Raw genomic sequence first — 17,897 nt, 5'->3', positions numbered from 1 at the left:
TTCAGTATCATTTCCCCTAACTTAATAGGAACAGAGAATGGAAAGGTGAGGCTATTCAACTAAGGCGGCAGAAGGTCAAGAATCTCCACCCCCAACCCATTCCTTGGTTCTCCCCGGGAAGAATTTGCCAACTCTTTCTCTTTAGGCACACGGAATATTTTCAACCAACACAAAGAGCAATGCAGATTGTGATCTAGCAAGCACGGCACAATTCTCAATCATTCTCCACGGTTAAGCTTTCGTCAGAGACCACGCTACTTTGTTCTGAACCCCTTGGAGAACATCACTGCTTCCTCTTTAGCCTTCACCTAGAAATGCAAGGTTTGAGCAAGGGAGGCAGAGGGAAAGTAAAGAGTGTGAGGGGACAGTAGGGACAGTGGGCCTGAGACAGGGATACTGGAGACCGGGAAAGTCTTCTAACAGCTCCTGATATGGTTCTTCACAGGGCATACTCATTATTTTACTTAAATGTGCAATGAAATTCCAGAACATTATCCAAATTCCTACACTAACCTAGGTATAAAATGGTATGCTACAGCAAAAAAACATTTTTCCCCCAAATAGTTTGCCATTAAAAATCCATGCCACTTGTGTGGAAATTAAGACCAAACTGCAATATGCTTTACATTTCCAGTGTAGAAAGTTTTGTTCCTGAGTCCTGGTCCTGAGGATGGCAAATCTAAATGATAAATGAAATAAATATGTCATTTATTTGAGTAGACTTATTAGCTGACTGAAGTGGCATTTGATTGATGAGAGAGAAAATGCCACAGCAGAAATTATTTTAAAAACTTTAGGATGTGCTTTCATATGCATGTATTGAAAGTTCAGATTAGAAAGATCTTGGTTTAACAGCTTTGGTTTACTATTCTAGGGATGAGGGTGGGGAAGACATTCTTAAACTGTGCATTTGATTTCATGTCTGGTTAATGAGGTTCTTTCCCCCACAGCAAGGTACACATTAGTGCCAAACTTTAGTAGCTAGTAGACTAGGACACCTGCACGAAAGCAATCAAGTCAATACTTTGGTCACTAAGCCAGTAAATCTTATGTTGCACAAATGTGCAGTTTTTGCTGTGTTGCTCAGGCTGTAGCATTAGTATTATTTTTCAATTGTTTTTCTTTTTTTATTTTTAAATTTTTTTTTTTTCAACGTTTTTTATTTTTTTAGTTTTGGGACAGAGAGAGACAGAGCATGAAGGGGGGAGGGGCAGAGAGAGAGGGAGACACAGAATCGGAAACAGGCTCCAGGCTCCGAGCCATCAGCCCAGAGCCTGACGCGGGGCTCGAACTCACGGACCGCGAGATCGTGACCTGGCTGAAGTCGGACGCTTAACCGACTGCGCCACCCAGGCGCCCCTCAATTGTTTTTCTTTTAAACCGCACATTTATTTCCCTTTGGTTTAATCATGAGTATTTTTTAAAACATAAACTAGTGTAAACTTTATTCCTAAAAACTTCAGATTCATTTCATTAAAATAGTTAAACAGTTACTCGGCAAACAATGAATCCAGTTTGGATACCTACATATGAACATGGCTATAGCACTACACAATCTGCAGCGAAGGTCAGTCCATTAATGGAGGCTCTTTACACATAAATATAAAAATATTTTATTTTCAGATGCTTTCACTTTTAAGGTACTTCCTTGAAGGGGATGTCAAAAAAGTATTAAATAAAAGAAGTTTCAAATTTTCTGTTAGGCTATGATTTGAGGGGGAGAGGAGTGGAAACCACTGTTGCTGGTTACATAACTGGAAATATTTGTGGCCACATGTCAAAGTATAAACTATTTCCAACAAAGTCATTTTTCCCTGAATCTGTTGGTGTGAAATTATATATTGTTATTTTCAAAAGCTTTTCTGCTTTTATTGAAATGCAACAGTTACTGAGCACTTATTATATTGCTTATTATGTAGTTCAGTTCATTTGTCCCTAACAAAACCAAAGCCACAGATGGTCTTCTCTCTTCCTTTGTGGATGTATGTGCATGTGTGAAGCTGTTTGTACATTCTTGGTTACTTTGCTTTTGAAGCACTTGGAGAAGCTCATCTACTTCTCAGCAGCTGGTTGGTTTTATAAAGCATCTCGGAAGGCAGACACAGCACTCCCCAGTTTGCCAGAAGTCATTTCTTCTTTGAAGATTCACTTTCTTGAGGGGTATCGCTTTGCTCATTCAGTGAAGACTTTTCGGTGTATAAAGGAAACAGAGTTTCAAACAGTTCTGCAGAAATTGTACTTTGGTCCCTAGACATTGTTGTCCTCAGGAACTGAACCTGTCATCTGGTTTGCCTTCTTTGTGACTGGGGTTATGTTAAAACAGAAATGGTAGGAAAGCTTTCCTATGCTTTGGATAGGAGACAAATTTGCTTTTGTAGAATTTGTGACTGAGCAAAGCAGACAGGGCCTGGCTGAAGAAAACATATGTCACCACTAGCCACCAAGTTAAGTTGTGGAATCCAAAGGTGACAGCCATGGAAATGTAGATCATCAGCTCTGCTAAGTAGTTAGGGGAAGAAACGTATTCAAACCAGTCTCCGAAAGGGATTCGGTGGTTACAGTGAATGACCACTCCTGAAACAGAAACAGAAGACTTCCTGAACATATGAAGTTGTGGAAAGACAGCTTACCACTTCAGTCCCCAGGCAATTTACAAAGACTCTTATTTTAAAAAGAGGATCACTGGGCACCTGGGTGGCTCAGTCAGTTCAGCAACCCACTTCGGCTCAGGTCATGATCTTGCAGTTTGTGGGTTTGAGCCCTGCATTGGGCTTGCTGCTGTCAGAGCAGAGCCTGCTTCAGATTCTCTGTCCCCCTCTCTCTCTGCCCCTCCCCTGCTCGTGCTCTCTCTCTGCCCCTCCCCTGCTCGTGCTCTCTCTCTCTCAAAAATAAATAAACATTAAAAAAATGAAATGAAATGAAATAACAAAGAGGATCACAGACCTGTGTGCAAACCCACTTCCCGTCACACTCCCATTGTCAACCTACTACGTATTAAAAAGTTGCACGCTTAGGTTGCACCCCCAACTGAAAATAAGCACAAAGCAAACAAAGTCTGTTTCTCCACCAGACTTCCAAGCTAGTAATTAAGAGCTCAGACTGCAGTCAGACTGCAGGAGTTCAAATCCTGACTCCCCCACTTACATGTTGTGTAACTTTAGAAAAGTTGCTTAACATCTTTAGTTTCCTCATTTGTAAAGTGAGGATAAGACTCGAACCACTTCAAGAGAGCACCGTAAAGCTATATGTAAAGCACTAAGAACAGGGCCCGGCACAGAATAAGCACTTGGTAAATGATGAATAGGATTATTCCATTTTTAGTACTTCAAAAGCCTATTATAAACTGTACCTGTGGTAAGTCAACACAAGCTAACTAAAAGTCAAGTTTTTTTGCTTTGACGGAATGATACTAACTCAGCAAAGTAATACTAGCACTCACATGCTGGTTAGGCACATATCGTCAGCGCAGGCCCCAAAATGTGGGCACAGAATAGAATCACAGAATATCAGGGCTACATGGGACCGGGGAGATCTTCTGGCATAACGGTCTCATTTTACAAATGGGAAGATTAAGATTTTGACGAGGTGTCTTGTCAAAAATAAATATTTGATAGGGCCGCCTAGGTGGCTTAGTCAGTTAAGCGTCTGACTTTGGCTCAGGTCATGATCTAGGAGTTTGTGAGTTCGAGCCCCGCGTCGGGCTCTGTGCTGACAGCTCAGAGCCCGGAGCCTGCTTCACATTCGGTGACTCCCTCTCTCTCTGCACCTCATGCTGGCACTCTCTCTTTCTCTCTTAAAATAAAAAAACATTAAAAAATGAATATTTGATAGATAAGTCATTAACTAGGGCAGGAAGGAAAAAAATAAAGGAACACAGACAACTAACTTCTGAGGGTTAAAATCCACATGCAGTGCCTCTAAAAGACATCTCACCTGCTTTATTTTTCCTGAGATTGCCGAGAATGACATGGCACTTGTACTGATGGACAGATGACCAGATAAACATCATCATTCCGAGGATATGGAACCACCGGGCTTGCATCAAGAGATTTTTCCCTATCACATAGACTACAGAAAAAAGAGTTACCTTATTGGCCAAAATGCAAAATTTCAGAGGCTCAGGGAATGAAACGATCATACAGTTAGAACACAATTATCCGATTGCTCTGTTCCTCGTGACTAGAAAATTATCGTCATGTAATTTACCAAGGACAGAGGGGAGAAGAAAAGGGTATGCTTTCCAGCCCGGGGCAGCTTCAGTGGTCCCTGACAGAGAACTCCACATTGACACATTCTCCTGTTCCCTTTTCAAACGCTTCAAGCACAGAGGTCAGCTCTGCCTCCTACTCTTTTTTTTTTTTTAAGTTTATTTATTTTGAGAGAGACAGAGAGTGTGTGAGCTTGGGAGGCACAGAGAGACAGGGAGAATCCCAAGCAGGCTCTATGCTGCCAGTGCAGAGCCCAAGGTGGGACTTGAACTCACAAACTGTGAGATCATGATCTGAGCCGAAGTCAAGAGCTGGACACCCAACCAACTGAGCCACCCAGGTGCCCAAACTCTTGGTGTCTCATACTCTTGTGTGGTAAGGCCACTGTGCATTTATATTTCTAAGCCTGGTTTTATGTCTTATTTCTTATAGTCTACCGTGAGAACACTTTCTAAAGGAATCCCACCCTGGGCTGCAGCCCTAAGCTATTCAGGGGAGACCCTGAATGCAGAACACAGACTTGACTGGCTCCAGCCAATGAAGAAAATCACTGGAAGTAAAGGCTCAGCATGGGGCTTCTCAAAAGAGGAGAAATGTAAACTGCAAGATGAAAAATCAAACAGTATCCCTCTAATCTCTGATTAGAGAGAACCACGTTAGAGGGATTTAGTTCAGAAGCAGAAACACTCAAAAGTATCATCTTCCTCTTTCTTCTTCAGCTACCAAGAAGACAGGAAGAATTCAGGTCTTCTGGGGGCTGGCATCAGAAAAGCAAATTAAGGACTTCCTTGTGATCAGCAGGAAGCAGGCAAGCTAGTTAGGAACCTGACTGAAGAAACAAAGCTGTCCATTGACTGCGGGAAAGAGCCTGAGGGTCTGGAGCCAGGAGAGAGCCCCTACAGAGCTGACTCAGGTAAGAGAACCAAGGATTGTACTATTCCATATGGGTACCTGAAGGCAGGGCTCAGCTGATGACAGCTGGGCTAATGAGAGTCCACCAATATCTACCTGTGTTAATTTCTTTTAAAAACTTGTCCCATATAAACAGTTTACTATAGACTCTTAACGTTTACTAGATTTAGCCATTTAACTAAAAGGTTATCTTTTCAGAAGTTAAAAATAAAATGTGAAAAATAGTTTTAAATTCAGCTGTAAGAGCAAGTCACTCTAGGATTAAAAACTGAGGCAAGTGTTTGAGAGTTCACATCACTGCCAGAAGACCTGCTCTGAATCCGAGAAAGTACCTATGAGGAAAAAAGATTTCTAAGAGTACGTTGGAATTATAATGTGGGGAAGGGGAGTCAGGTGGAAGGCTGAGGCTCCAATCTGTGTAGTATTTAACTCTTTGTTTATTCATTAATTACTGACTGTCTACTGAGCCTGGCATCTCGCACAAGGCACAAGGCAGTGAATAAGTAAGGTAAAATCCCAGTCCTCATGAATCCACATTCTAGTGGCAAGAGGCAAACAGAAACAAGTAGACAAACCTATAATCAAGACAGGTTCAGGCAGAGATGGCACTCTGAAGAAAATAAAATACAACATATAATGGAGAGTGGTTGGAGGAAGACCCTCTAGAGTTTAAACATTTTTTTTTTAAGATTTCATTTTTAAGTAATCTCGATGTGGGGCTCAAACTCACAACCCCGAGATCAAGAGTTGCATGCTCCAACTGACTGAGCCAGCCAGCGCCCGACCCTCCAGACTTTGAAGACAAGGAGGTACGAAGGTGTGGGCAGCTTACAGACATTCTTTCCTTTCCCTTTCACAAAAATCCTCTGAAATCAGGATGTGTCCCTAATTACAGATGAAGGTTCTGAGGCTCAGAGTGGTTAAACAAGCCAGAATTCAGATTCAAGCCCCACTGAGTCCTAAGCTCATGCTTATTCCCATCAGACCTTGCAGCTGGCAAATGCCCCAGTGTGTTCCCTCTCAATGAATTCCTGAAACCAGTTCTCGCCACATTGTCCCAAAAGCCTGTATATGACCTCTTGAAAGATAAGTAGGTGAAAAAGAAGACAGCTTCAGAAATGAGTGTCTGGAAAGTGATTTTTGTGGGTGTCTCAGCAGCCTTTTCTTTCTTTTCTACCGTACAGGAGGGAGGGCAAAAACAGTGGTCCAGCCAGCAGATGAAACTCCAGAAGAGATGTGTAATGCCAATGGAGGCTAACAGACTGAAAGCTAGTGGGTTAGTCACATGCTTCAGAAAGCTCCTTTGGGTGGAAATCCCAGTAATGTTCACCACAGATAACAGTTCACACCTTGATATGGCCTGCACATGAAAGAAAGCCAACGCAGAAAGCTCAGGGGGGAAATGCTGATTTGATTAAATTCAGTGGAATCAGATGGAGAGATGCTAGCTGAGTGGCTGGAGCCAATAAATAATTCATGAATTAAGAAAGATTGTTAATAAATTGTACTCTACAATCATTCCTCAAGCCATAAAGGCCTTGGGTTATACCACAGCAGCACAGAGAGGATTTTCAAGGGGCTACTCTGATACTGAAATCAAACCTGAGGAGAAAGCTTACTGAGTATTCTAAATATCAGACTTTGGTCTCTATTTACAAGGATGGAAAGGGCAGCTTTACGGAACATGGGGAAGTGAACTCAGAACAGTCATGAATAGTCTGCCTTACAGTGTCCAGGCAGATGGATACCAAGGGTCCAGGGTAAAGTTAGCCTCAGCACTAAAAACTAACTTCATTTACCCCAAATGACTTGAGTTCTATGTAGTAAGTATGCACTGTTTTTACAAAAATGATAGTCATAAATGTTTTATCTTCAGCCTCCCTTCCCCCACCAAAATATACTTTACTTCCTCCTCATAAACAAAGACCATGATTTTGCTTCTCTCTTCCTGGCTAGTGGGAGCTCAGAAGTGTTCAGACACAATTCTGATTTACCACAGTACCCTTTTGTCCTCTCCCCTCAAGCTGCCTCACTTGAAGAAAAGCTCTGTTATAACTGGAATCATCCTAAGACCTAAATGACCTAAGCTTAAAATGGCTTTCTACTCCCTCTTCAAATCACAACTATTCTCCAGGAGCCCAGGCCACCCTTTCCTCCTCTGGTTTTCTGAGATTAATCCTGTACCACCCTTCCCCTTCCACACGTGCACACCAGAGGGACTGAGGCTTTGGTGAGACAACATTCTCTGCTGACCCTTTCTCTTGTTCTTGGGTGTTCCCCTGCTTCCTGTCCGACTCCTGACCACACTCTCTCTTTCCTTCCAGACTAACTCCACATGAGTTCAGTGACTTCATTCCCACCAAGGGAGGCCCATGTCCCAATTCTTCACCCTTGCACCTCCTGAACACTTGGCACTTTAATATCTTTACAGGCATTAGTGCTTAGGTAAGTGTCTTTCAGGTTTCAGCAGTTTTGTAACAGTTAATGTATATACCCTTGGGCATGCTGACTTTTTCAACCTACTAGTAGAGTCCAAACTCTTCATATGCAAAGTGAGTTGAGCAGGTCTACTTTCAAACTGCCCTAAAGCTTGGTGGGGCGCTTTGCCTCAAGAGTACCTCATATGCCCAGTGACTCAGCTAACAGACCCCAGGAACCACTCACCATTTCTGCCGTCCATTGGCACTTGGCTCAGCACAGTTAGGCCGATGAGGACGTAGTAGACGAGTCCAAAACAGTACTGCACAACGTGAATCACAGCATTGGAGAAGACACTGACATAGAAGCACTCGAAGAGCCTTCTCAGGCTGTGGAGCCACAGAAATACTAACACTAAGAATGCAGACAGCGCCAGCTCACTCCCTAGAATTCAGAATGCAACACGTTAGCATCTTTCTTTCCAGGACTAATCCAAAGTTGGATTTTTTCCTACTGTTCAACACAGTATTAAGTAAGATTAGAGCTAGGAGAGGGCCCTAAAAATCATCTGGTCTAATACTTTTTTTTTTTTTTTTAAGTCATGAGGAAGTGGGCCAAGCAAAGCTAAGGAATTTGGCTAGTGACAAACTCAGGTCTCTTGACTCTCCGTCATGTGAAAGCCTTCTAGGTTACATGTATGTCACTGTGAAGGAGTCCGTGCACTCAGAACCTGAGGACTGTGGATCTCCGGTCCCTGGCACGACCAGCCAGATGAAGACAGTCCGGAAGAGTGCCCACATGACTTCTAACAATCCCAGCTGGTGGGATCCCTGAGTAAGGGGAGACAAGAGACCAAGGCACCTGGAGAGGCAGAAAAGGGGACAGGAATAGAGATGGGGGAATTATGCATTTCTTTCCAGATTAAAAAAAAAAAAAAAGAAAATTATACTTTTAGCAGACTCTGACCCTTAAGATCTATCTTCCTACCTGCCTCTCACCCCTCTGTCAAAAGAACTGGGAAGAAATACTGGTTTTCAAGTGGCATAACACCTAGACTTTTTAAAATGAATGTCGTACGTGCACACACGCACACACAAAGGAAGAGATGAAGTTTTAATGGCTAATGTGGGATTTGCTGAGGTATCCTCTGCTCCCAAAGGGGATCTGCATAGGTCTTCCCTTTCAGTTGCCATCTTTTGCAACGAGTTCCTCTGGTTATACAGAAAAGGATTGTTCCTACCAAGCCAGTGGTTTGGCTGCTGGAACAAAGGACAGAGGGAACGAGAGAACGATTTGTTTCTAATTCTGTCCCTCAGCCTCCGCCTGACATTAACTGAAACCACCATATGGTTTTCACCTTCAATTCCTTTAAAAATCCTCCAATTTTTGAAATCAGTCTAGGTATCCTTTACCAGAAGTAAAGTGAGGTGAATTTAAGGGCTCTTTTGTAATCATCTGGTCAACAACTATTTACAGTCAATGTTATTATATAAGTAAAGCTTACAGTATAACAAACATTTTTTTAACTGGTGATCAAAAAGTAATTTCCTGTCATATTTCTGGGGTTCTGAGACATGATTTTGGTTCAGCAAAACAAATGATAAATGTTTTGAGGCAAACCCGAGGGATCCTAAGAACTTTTCCACTGAATTGTAAAGACTTTTGTATATATTAATCAGTAGTACTAAAAATATCAGAGGGAGAACGGTCTGTCCTGCACACAGCACAGCCCTTGCTGGGAAGTCAGGGACGAAGAGCTAACTCTGGGGCTGCCATGATCTCAGTGAAGGATGGGGGGACACCCCCTTGGCCACCTGCCTATAAACCACTCACACTTTTTTTTTGCCATCACCCTCCACTTCCCAGGCCCACAGAGAAGCCTGAGGGTGGCTGTGAAATACTGAGAACAGCTCCCTACAGGCAGGAAAGGCGGGGACAGGACGAAATGGTTGTAACTAGCCAGGGGAGTCATACCTTGGAACTGGGCAGCCCCGAGAATTCTGAGCAAACCATGCAGCCAGTATGGAAAAGGCACTCCCAGGAACAGAGACTGAGTAAGGTGCCAAAGCAGGAAGCCATTCCACAGCACTGAGATGATATAGAAGTGAGAAAAATACCTGCAAGGTTAAACCAGTTAGGCAATAATCAGAGTAGGTCCACTTTAAAGCATTATGCAGGAATACTATTTTTAGGTTCCCTAACCTCTTTCCCCCATTCCCAAGGTATAGTTTTGTTGTTTTAATAGAACCTGAATCCTGTAGGCATTCAGATTTTTTAAAAATCTCCTTTCAAATGATGGGACCGGTTAACTCGTAGAACAAAGAGGCTTCCTGAGGTAAGAACACGATTGACCTCGTTAAACTTAGACAGATGGTCAATTAGCAATCTCTCTTATCTCTGGGTTAGGGGATGGCTCAAGTTCCAACACAGGGGGTGCCAGACCCCGGCAAAGAGAACCTAGATTGTGCCAACAGAAGCCAAACGTGAAAGGTTTCTAAATCCCGAGCAATGTTGCTGCAATAGCCATACAACTCTTACACAAGATTTGCAAAACCACAAGCTCTCAGGGCTGGCCAGAAATCTTAAAGGTCCTCTGATTCAGTGTTTTCCTAAATTTCCTAAATTCTGTTGACCTAACTTTTATACTAACATGACAGATATTAACTCATAAAACTAGGTATAGACTCCTGATGGTTATAGCTCTCCTAAAGCACAGTGCCTGTTTTGCAATCAATTGCAACTTCACGAACAAAATACAAATAAAACCAGGACCAATAAAAATTGAAATTAGCAATGTTACTTCAATGTGAAAGATGGTGTTGGTTTACTGAAACCGTCTAAGGGCACAAAGGTCTAACCTTCTTTTGAGGTCCCTTGACCTATACTTCTATTTTTCTCTATTTAAATGAATTCAAAATATTTCTGACTCTGACAGGTGTCTTCCCTGGTCTTTAATGCATCACTTACATACTGAGCCCCCTCCTTCTGGTCTCATTAGCCTGTGACAAGGTAAACAAACCTGGAGTCAGAGGATTAGATGGAATTCAGCAACTCTTCTTCCAGATGATCCAGAACATAGCCCCCCAGACTATGCCCACAACCCAGCCTGACACCGATCTAATCTGATCACTCCATAGCAACCCACTTAATTCTCCCAACTACTGTTACAAATTCTATCACCAAATCTGCCCTTGCTGAGTTATCCTGTTCTGATCTTCTATCCCAGTTCTGATCTTCTCTGGGCTCAAAAGCCTAGTTTCATCAAAAGTTCATCAGTGTCACTTCCAATACCCCACCCCCCACCCAGCCACTGGCTTTTGGTTGCCTTCCAGGGTCTCTAAGACATGCTTCCTAGAACTGAGTGCAGGTATGGTCTGAGCTACAAGAGCGGAGCAGAATGTCAGCAGAGCCCTGCTTTGCAGCCTTCCTCGGAATGGCTAGCTTCTGAAAAGCATCTTCTGGGCCAGCCACTCTACCTACTTCATTTTTCCACAGACATTTATTGAGAACTTAGAACGCTGCCAGGCAATCAATGTTCTAGGACCCAGGAACTCAGCAGGAAGCAAACAGACTGGGTCCCTGCCTTGATTATCTTTCAGCATATGATCAACAAATGAACCTATAGATATCTAGCATAATCTTGGGGTAGGAGACAGGGAGGGTGCAGAGGGGAGGCCATTCTGCACAGGTGGTCAAGGATGGCCTCTCTGGAAGTGACATCTGGCTAGAATGAACAACCCCAGTGAACTTCCAGGGCAAAGAATTTTCTAGGCAGAGAAATGACAAACACAAAGGCCCTGAGGAACAATAAAGGACACCTGTGTGGAGAAGGATCGGTGGTGAGGTGGGAGAAGCATATGCTATAGGGTCTCATAAGGACATGGGCTTTTATTCACGGTGATGGGAAGCCATTTGAGCAGAGTGACCTAAATAACTTACGTTTTAAAAATTTCTCTGGCTGATGGAAAAGTTCTGGAGACTAATAGTGGTGATAGCTGCACAACAATGAGCATGTATTTAAAATCACTGAACTGTACACCTGAAAAGGGCTAAAATGTTAAGTGTTTTGTCATGTCTATTTTAACACACACCCACACGCACACACACACACACACACACACACACACAGGGCATTGCTTATTCTTTTTACTCTTTTTAAAGTTAAAAAAAAAATCCCTTTGGTAAGCAGGTGGAAACAATCCTGTAAAGTTTATATGGTTATCTTCATGTGGCGGATGAGTAAATGCAAGCTAAGATGTTAGGTTACTTATTCAAGGTCACACAGTAAGGGGCAGCATTTAGCTCCAGAAGCTCTGATGACTGGAGTTAAAATCACACTACTGCACTTCTAATTCGTGCAACCTAGACCTGCCTGAACTTGCTTTTAGGTCCCTATATCACATGTACCAATTTATACCAAGCCTGCAGTCAACCAATCACTCAAATGCGTTTATAATTGGTTTATGAGCTGCTAAGCCATATCTTGCTATGCCCTGCTTGTGCTGTGATGTTTCTGATTCACAGGCAGACTGCCGTTCTTATTGCTGCATTTTGTACCTGCTATCTCATGTTTTGCTTGCCTGATTACCCTCTATGAGAAACATCTTCTCGATAAATCTCGATTTTTATAAAGACGCAGCTTTAGCCTCAAACGATAGATCTAAAAACTCTACTCTTTGTTTTTAGATATTCTCCCTCTTTTTCCTCCCTTGGCAATTTGCTTAATTGTAGCACTGTTTTCCAAACCCTCGGGAACAGGGATAAGGTGATCCTTATGGACTCGGCACCAAGGAAGCACCCCTTTAACAACTATTTCAGTGCTTATTATAAGCCAGGGACTGCTCTAGGTTCTGGGATTACAGCAATGAACACAATAGATAATTCCAGTCCTCATGGCACTTACACTCACACACAAAAATAAATTTTATAGCATGCCAGCAGGTGATAACTGTTACTGAGAAAACTAAAGCCAGAAAGAAAAGAAGGACTATCTGGGATGGTAGAAATACTTTTAAACAGGGTAGATAGGGCACACCTCATTGAGAAGGTAACATTTGAGTAGAATTCTAGGAAGTGAGGACATAAACAGTATGACTGTGTGGGGAAAAAGTTTTCTAGGTATAGATAACAGGCACTGCAAAGGCCCTGAGGTGGAAAAGAGAGGCCCACAAAACTGGACTGGGACTACACGAGGCGGGCTAACCACAGGACACAATGAGGTGGTAGGAACAAACTATATATGGCCTTGGGCTCTTCTTGTGAGTGAGTTAGAAGCCACTGGATGGTTTGGAGGGGGGAGGGGGGCAGGATCTAATAATACATATTTACTGATTGCTGGAACTGACCCAAAGCCCAATTAGGGGAGTTATAGGGTTAACTAAGGAAGTGAACTAATGCTTAGCAAACATTGACAAGGTAATCTGTCAATCTGACAAGGTGATTGGCCCTGGGATAAGTGCTTTAATATCACCACCTATATGACAAGGGGGTGCTGTTATGCTAACATCTAATCCATACACAATGCCACGCCTGCTTCTCCATCCTAAAGCCATCAATGGCTTTCCATACACTCAGAATAAAATCTAATTTCCTCCCTGGCCCTGGTGAGCCAGCCCTGCCTCCTGCAATGAACTCGTCTCCTGCTCCAACGCTCCCTGACCATCCTCTCCAGTGTTGTCACTGCCATGGCCACCCAATTTTGCTCATGATCAAATAATCCTGCTGGATTTCCTCTGAAGCACTTATTACCATCCGAAATTATCTCGTTTGTTTTGTAAGATTTGTTTACATACCTACTGTACGTATCTATCTTACAAGAACTAAAAAGCTCCTGACACATAAGTACTCTATGAACACCAGTTAAATAAATGAATGAAAGAGAAGGTATCTTATCCAAAATTATTCTTGGAGTGAGCAGTTAAGTTAATCAATGAACCAATTAAACCTAAACCCTCTTTTTCTTAAAATTCATTCAAAACATAGTCATCAAGGACACTACTTGTCAGGCATCGTACCAGGGATGTGGTAACAAAAAAGACAAATGTAAACTTAGGGCAAGTTTACAGTCTAGAGGAGGGGTTCTTAACATTTTTCTTCCATGGACTCCTTTGGCAGTCTGGTAAAGGCTACTGGCTACTTCTCAAAATGTTGCTTCAATCACAAAATACATAGGGATTACCAAGGAAACCAATTATATTGAAATATAGGTAACACAACTACTAAAAAAAATTTGTGATAATAGTAACATATGTACTTTTCGTAATTAATGTATAAAATAACAATATCTAGTGATTCATTCTTATAGTGATGAAAATAATATTTTGAGATCTCAAAAATTGTGTGTATATATATATATATATATAAACCTGTCACAATATTGCAAGTACTACTAATTCTGCTGTGGCTTGTTGATTACATTCATCTTTAAGGAAATGCTAAATTTCAGCTAGAGGTTACTGAAATAAAGATGTAATTTTTTCTAATCCAAGTCTGCCCTGAATTTCTGCCCACAGGTCTCCTGGACCTCTGGCCAGGATTGCTGAACCCCAGGGGGAAAGTCTGGATGATTCTCTCTGCCTCCAGAGCTCAATTCAACTGCAACGCTTTGATACCATTTTGAAATTTTAGAAGAAGTACTTCCATATACACTATACAAGTCAAGAGCACTGTGATTCATGTTGGAGTCACCTATTTATTCAGGCTTTCTGGGAAATCAATAATCTATGAACCAAAAGGAAAACGAGAAAAGCACCATCACTTTAGGGAAAAAAAACCCTATCCAACAGCAGTAATGGAATCAAACATGCCATGAACTGATTTAAGGTTTTATTCTGGCCTCCTTTGGAAAAAATAACCCCAAACAAAATTACCTAAGCATTATTTAAAAAAAAAAATTCTTTAACATATATTTATTTTTGAGAGACAGAGAGAGTCAGCAGGGAAGGGACAGATAGAGACGGAGACACAGAATGTGAAGCAGGCTCCAGCCTCTGAGCTGTCATCACAGAGCCTGATGCGGGGCTTGAACATGACTTGAGCCGAAGTCGGGTGCTTAACCGACTGGGCCACCCAGGCACCCTTCCTAAGCACTATTTTAGATGCAGAAATGTGATTTATAGCTGTCTCTTCCTTGGTGTAAAAATTACAGGTTTATTTTCACTTTTAAGAATATTTAAACTTTGCATAAGGAAATATATTTAAATAAAGTATCTAGACTTATTTGTCTTTCCTTACTGGCCTGGACTTCAATACTAAAGAAATGCTGGTCTAACTTTAGAGAACAAAACATCATGGAGGTTCTACTCTAGAATTCTGGAAGAAGAAAAAGGTGTAAATTAAGGGAGAGATTACAAACCCAAAGAGTAGTAATGAACAAAGGAAAGGTACCAAGTTTGTTTCTTAGCTGTCATATGAGGACATGCTTGAGCACTAACAGCTAGGGTATAGGAGCCAGAGAAACAGGTGAGTGCAAGGAATGATTTGAAATGTGGTGTCCTTTACATCTAGGGACACTAATGCCTTTTTCAAAATTCACAGCACAAATTGTTAGAATTCACAGTAAGAAATAACGTTTTTCTTCACTTTATAACATTAAAAAAATGACAGCCTGGGAATGCCATTGCTAGTAAGTAGAAAAGAATGTACTGCAATCAAACTTGATTAAAAATAGGATGACGGGGGGGGGGGTGCCTTGGGTGGCTCAGTTCGTTGAGTGTGGGACTCCTGGTTTCGGCTCAGGTCATGATCTCATGCTGGTGAGATCTTTGCCCCTATTTCCACCTCCTGCTCTCTTTCTCAAAAAAAAAAAAAAAAAAGATAGGTAATTTTGACTTAAAAAGAGCCCCTAATAAATACGAAGTTTGACTAATGTGTCCTAAATACTCCTATCTCTTCCCAGAACCTCATTCCCTTTACTCGTCCTCTAAATGAACTGGTTTTTCCTTCTCAGTGTTAACACCTGATGAATCCTTCTCCAAAAGACAAAAGTAGGGGATTATCCATGTTTCAGAAACCAAGTTACACTTAGTCCTATTGTTGTCTGTGGACCTGGGACACTGCCAATGAGAGGTTCAAATGATTAAACCAGGGGTTTTAATACGTTAGAAACCTTATCACGTTCCTCCACATAACTTCCTAAATATCAACTTAAAGACACCTTAAATGCACCTTAAAGACACCTTAAATGCACCTTAAAGACAGAAAAGCCACTGCTATTTTCCGAAGCGTTTGGCTGACTCTTCCCAGCTATGTTCTGAATTCAGAGTAAAAAAACCAAACAACACCCTCCCACCCGCCCAACAAATGCAAATTATAACAAGTCTTTACAATTTCTGAAAGAATTCTATGTAAACCTTAACGATTTCATCTTTCTTGGTTATAAAATCGGTTGAAAGTCAAATAAAGCTTCGGGATCGGGCTTGTCGAAAATGTGCACTCTTGGGCCACATTCTTCCCCAGGGGCACCCACCAAGATGCCAGGTAGGAGGGTCGGTGCAGCCAAAGGAGGAGGCGCCCTTGTGGTGACCAGCGTCTGGCCCCTTGTCCTGACTTTGAGGGTCAGACAGACAAACGGGGGAAACAGGCGTGAAGGGGGCTGGCCTGCCTTCGAGTCCACAAGAGAGTTCCGGTGACCTCAAGTTAGATTATAAACCCCTAGAGTGCAGGCGAGGGGGAGAAAGGAGAATTTGGGGCCAAAAGGATTTAACCTGCCGCCTGTGCACCTGGGGGCACAGCCAAAGACCAGGCCTACATCGGAAGCGCTGCCATTTCCCCCCAGGGAAAGACTCGTGCGGCTCCAAGCTCACATTGCCGCGCGGCTCACCATCTTTGCTGTCCACCGGCCCTCGGGGCATTCCGCCACCTTGGGCCACAACGCGGAGGCGGCAGTGCCCGGCAGCCCAGCCAGGGCAGCGCTGCGCCCGGCGTCAAGGCCTTTCTGGCCTGGTCAGCGCCGACCCCGCGTCCGCCTCTGCTGCCCCCTGCCGGCTGCCCGAGCCGGGCGCTCCGGGCTCCCCGCGCCTCGGTATGCCGGGCTCAGCCGGGGCGCGGTTACCTCTTGGGGACATCAAAGACCCGGCAGGCGGCCGAGCGCGACGGCCCCTCACGCTTGGTTTTCCCATAGCGGATCAGGTCCTGGAAGAGCGCGCAGCCGGGGACCAGGCCGGCCGGCACGAGCTGCAGCACCAGGGTCAGCAGGAAGGCGGCGGTCAGCGCGAGCCACAGAGCGCGCAGCGGGTTCAGCGCCGAGAGCTCGACCCCCGCCCAGGGAGCCATAGCCCGAGCGCCGGGCTTCCCAGCTCCCAGGGCCCGAACTGCCCGCCCGCGCCCCAGCGGCCGCTCCCGCGCTGCGTGCCAGTCTCAGCTAGGCGGGACGTCGGTGACGCAGCGCGGGGCGGGGCCGTGCGCCTAGGACTCTCCCCTGGGGCGGGGTCACGCTGGCCCTCCTGAGTAGTCCTCAGTCCCTAATTGGACTTAAGTAAGCCCAAAGTATGATTCAACATCATTCAAAGAATTGCAAGCCTGCACTGCTGCAGTATTTTCAATGAAAAATGGAAACAACCCTGAGTGGCCCAGTTTAGAATATTTAAATTATTGTACAATACACATTTGTAATAGCATGCAGACATTGCCATGCTAATGATGCAGACTGTGGAAACACGGAACGCCAGGTTCTGATGACTGAAACTAGGTTAAGTGATAAAAAGCTGACTGTAAAATACATAGCTGTGATTGCAAACAACCATACTAATACAAATGTGTGTATGTATTGATGAAGAAGGTAGGTCATACACAAAAACGAATAGTTGTATTAGGATGTTGGGAATGTGTATAATTTAAACCAGTAAAGTAGAAAATCGTCAAGACGATTGCAAATAACCCAAAAGTGAAAGTGGTAAAAATTGTATTTAAAAAGCAGCATTCCTTTCCCTAGAGTTCCACTCCCTAGAGGTGGTTTTTAACTCTATGTAATGACAGTGCTATGAATTGACGCATTAAACATTTAAAATTTTGATTTGATCAACTTAAATCAATAAATTCAATAAATTTAAATATTGATTTTCAGTTACAATAAATCAAAGTTTAACTCTTTTAGGCAATTTTTAAATTAAGTTTATTTATTTGTTTTGAGTGGGGAAGGGGCAGAGAGAAGGCGAGACAGAATCCCAAGCCGACTCTGCACCATCAGCGCAGATCACTAACCATGAGATCATGACCTGAGCGGAGATCAAGAGTTGGACGCTTGCCTTCGGCTCAGGTCATGATCTTGAGGCCTGTGAGTTTGAGCTCCACATCGGGCTCTGTGCTGACAGCTCAGAGTCTGGAGCCTGCTTTAGATTCTGTGTCTCCCTCTCTTTTTGC

General features: G+C 43.2%; 1 protein-coding gene across 2 annotated transcripts; it reads right to left on the bottom strand.

The window, feature by feature from the left end:
• Positions 1–1,597: 1,597 nt before the first annotated feature.
• SRD5A3 (steroid 5 alpha-reductase 3) lies at positions 1,598–16,910 on the bottom strand. Of its 2 annotated transcripts, XM_049630479.1 has the most exons (5): positions 16,591–16,910; positions 9,513–9,655; positions 7,785–7,982; positions 3,934–4,068; positions 1,598–2,574 (listed from the first exon to the last, which is right to left on the bottom strand). In XM_049630479.1, exons 1-5 carry the CDS (start codon positions 16,809–16,811, stop codon positions 2,315–2,317), a joined length of 957 nt encoding a protein of 318 aa, XP_049486436.1. In that variant the 5' UTR covers positions 16,812–16,910; the 3' UTR covers positions 1,598–2,314. The 2 variants fall into 2 exon arrangements, with proteins under 2 accessions (XP_049486436.1, XP_049486437.1); XM_049630480.1 differs by lacking the exon at positions 3,934–4,068.
• Between the last annotated feature and the right edge of the window lie 987 nt (positions 16,911–17,897).

The sequence above is a fragment of the Panthera uncia genome, chromosome B1 (assembly GCF_023721935.1).
Source record: "Panthera uncia isolate 11264 chromosome B1, Puncia_PCG_1.0, whole genome shotgun sequence".
NCBI lineage: Eukaryota > Metazoa > Chordata > Mammalia > Carnivora > Felidae > Panthera > Panthera uncia.
Note: the sequence above shows the minus strand (reverse complement) of the source record. Positions and strands in the feature narration are given on the sequence as shown.

Bases quoted from the DNA above. Each gene is read 5' to 3' on its own strand.
- SRD5A3 (XM_049630479.1), bottom strand. From the start codon at position 16,811: ATGGCTCCCTGGGCGGGGGTCGAGCTCTCGGCGCTGAACCCGCTGCGC. The intron at 9,656-16,590 runs GTAACCGCGCCC...TTAACCTTGCAG, and splicing joins GTCTTTGATGTCCCCAAGAG to GTATTTTTCTCACTTCTATA. The intron at 2,575-3,933 runs GTGAGATGTCTT...TTTCTGTTTCAG, and splicing joins TCTCAGGAAAAATAAAGCAG to GAGTGGTCATTCACTGTAAC.